The sequence below is a fragment of the Nicotiana attenuata genome, unplaced genomic scaffold (assembly GCF_001879085.1).
Source record: "Nicotiana attenuata strain UT unplaced genomic scaffold, NIATTr2, whole genome shotgun sequence".
NCBI lineage: Eukaryota > Viridiplantae > Streptophyta > Magnoliopsida > Solanales > Solanaceae > Nicotiana > Nicotiana attenuata.
Genome location: NW_017675188.1, coordinates 1 through 2,348, shown reverse-complemented (window position 1 = coordinate 2,348; position 2,348 = coordinate 1). Strand labels below are relative to the sequence as shown.

At 37.4% G+C, this 2,348-nt stretch overlaps 1 protein-coding gene across 1 annotated transcript; it reads right to left on the bottom strand.

The window, feature by feature from the left end:
- Nucleotides 1-1,000: 1,000 nt before the first annotated feature.
- LOC109219786 (thaumatin-like protein) lies at nucleotides 1,001-2,142 on the bottom strand. Its single transcript, XM_019384257.1, has 2 exons — nucleotides 1,888-2,142; nucleotides 1,001-1,745 (listed from the first exon to the last, which is right to left on the bottom strand). Exons 1-2 carry the CDS (start codon nucleotides 1,949-1,951, stop codon nucleotides 1,072-1,074), a joined length of 738 nt encoding a protein of 245 aa, XP_019239802.1. The 5' UTR covers nucleotides 1,952-2,142; the 3' UTR covers nucleotides 1,001-1,071.
- Between the last annotated feature and the right edge of the window lie 206 nt (nucleotides 2,143-2,348).

Here is a 2,348-nt window from a genome sequence, read left to right as displayed (position 1 = left end):
GAGTTTTTTAATCAATTTGGTTTGACTTTTCGGTTTGGTGCGGTTTTCCGGTTCGGTTTGAGCACCCCTAGCTAATTCTAGACATCACTTCTCTTTTGACATATTTTGGTGCTAAGAAGTGCAAGCTTATATTTACCAAAATTGTGTTAAGAATTACTTCTAATGGGACTAAGGAATTCCAAAGCGAAAATAATGGGACTTTAATTTGAGAAGGCCCTTGAATTCCTTCAGTTGGATTCTTGTAACCTATAAAGGTGCTGCACAAAGAATAAAGTTCCTTTATTTCATGTCGATTGATTTATTTTCAGAGTAAAACTAAATTAACTTTGATGACAATGAATATTGAAAAAGATAGCCCGAATACTGAATAGAGTCGAAATGGACAACATTCATATACATAATGTAGACTAGTTTGGGATTGAATAGAAACTGAAGGTTTATGGTTGATTAATGTATATTTGATCTGGTGAGCCGTGAGGAGTACAAGAGACTCCACCTATGTGACAAAATATAATGGATCCTAAGTTTGGAGCATTTTCTACTAGCTTCTTGACATCACATATGCCTAATGAATTACATGAACTTGTTGACTGAATTAACATCACCAATAAGAATACGTTCTTAGTCATTTTAAGCCGCCACTAATGCTTGCATTAAGGTAGGCTGTCTAAATCACACCTTTTGGTGCGCGACCCTTTCCTGGACCCTCCATGAATGCGGGATGCTTTGTGCAACGTTCACCGAAATAAGAAAAGAATGGTTCGGTACTAGTCAATATTACATGTTGAACATGTTGAATTCGTGATAGCGATATTAGATGAGCTACAAAAAATAGTTGGCCCTAACTAACTTGGGATTGAGACATACTTGATTGATTAAAGGTGTTGTTTGGAAGCAGCAAATTCAGATGGTGTTAATTTCATGATGGATTTTTGTTAATTTACTTTTCCAGTATATAGGAGTCCAACTCAGTAGGCTGGGCTAGGATTGTTTTTCATAGTCATTTTAAACTACTTTTTCCATTAAAACAGAATAACAGAATTACAAAAAGCTAGACAAAATATAAACCTCTCACTTGGGAGGACAGAAAGTTACCAAATATCTAGATGCCCTACATGTGTAAAGGCTGGAAGCATCATCAAATGCATAACTATAAGCCTTTGGGCAAATAGCCTTAAAGAGATGAGCAAAAACAGTTGGTTTGCAAGTTTTGGGATTTGCATACTCTCCTGTGCAGCAGTATTTTGGTGATTGTATAGCCAAACATGCACTTTTGCACCCTACAACTTTCTCTCCAGACTTAACTTCCAATGCAGATGGACAACATATGTTTAAATCAACTTCACATTCTGCTATTCCACAACCAACACCTCCGCCCACAGGTTTCATCGATACAGGCAAGTTAAACCCATCGACTAAGCTCACATCGTAGAAATGTAAAGGCGAAGTCGATGAGCCTAATGTCATTTCCACAACAGTAGCCGGGGGTTCACCTCCCATCCCCCGGCACTGTAGTTGGCTACCACAATCTCCCGTATCACATTTTCCTTTCCCATTCTCGTCAAAATGGCAATTCTGTCTACCCCATATTCTACCCGACCACTTCTCAGGCACGTCGAGGACTATTTGCTCGCCACTGTTGAGGTGAAAGCCGCCATCTTTTAGAGTAGTCTGCCCTGCACCGCCAAGAATTCCAGGCCATATGCTCTCCTTGCAGTTGTTTACAAGAATCACTTGTGTTCCATCTGCAGTCAACAAAATAATGGTAAAATTAGTCTATTTTTCTTATGTATGTATTCAGTTTGAATAAGTCGTATCTTGCTTAGACTAATAGATAGCGTTGTTTGAATACAAAGAAGAGAAAATGAGTTAAAGTTGAAGAATTACCAGTGCAAAAAAGAAAAAGAAATATGCAGAGCAAAATATGAACAAGATAAGGTGAAATAAGCATTTTGGATGTTGGCTCTACTAAGTGAGAATAAGAGCTGATGATCAGTTTTCTGGACAAGGACTCAGTTTTTAAAGGACAAACTTACTCTTTAGGGGTGAGGGCTTGTGTACTTACTTTATGTCTCTTTTTTCTTTTTTCCTTTTTCGATATTTTAATATGTTGTTTTGTTTTAGCTTTTTCTTTGGAATGAAAAGGAATATATGCATTGCTTCAAGTGGAGGACTTGTACTTACCTGTTAATAAATGGGAGTGGCAAATATCACACAGTTAAAGTTTGAAGAAAATGGTCAAGGGCTTTACAGGTCAAGATGAGTCATCACTCACCAGATGTATGAAATTGTATTAAATAATCAAGCAGATAAGTTTGGACATCATTGCGTATTTTCGGTAACGTGAT

Coding starts and splice junctions, on each gene's coding strand:
- LOC109219786 (XM_019384257.1), bottom strand. CDS start 1,951: ATGCTTATTTCACCTTATCTTGTTCATATTTTGCTCTGCATATTTCTT. Junction 1,746..1,887: donor TCTTTTTCTTTTTTGCACTG/GTAATTCTTCAA, acceptor TGTTGACTGCAG/ATGGAACACAAGTGATTCTT.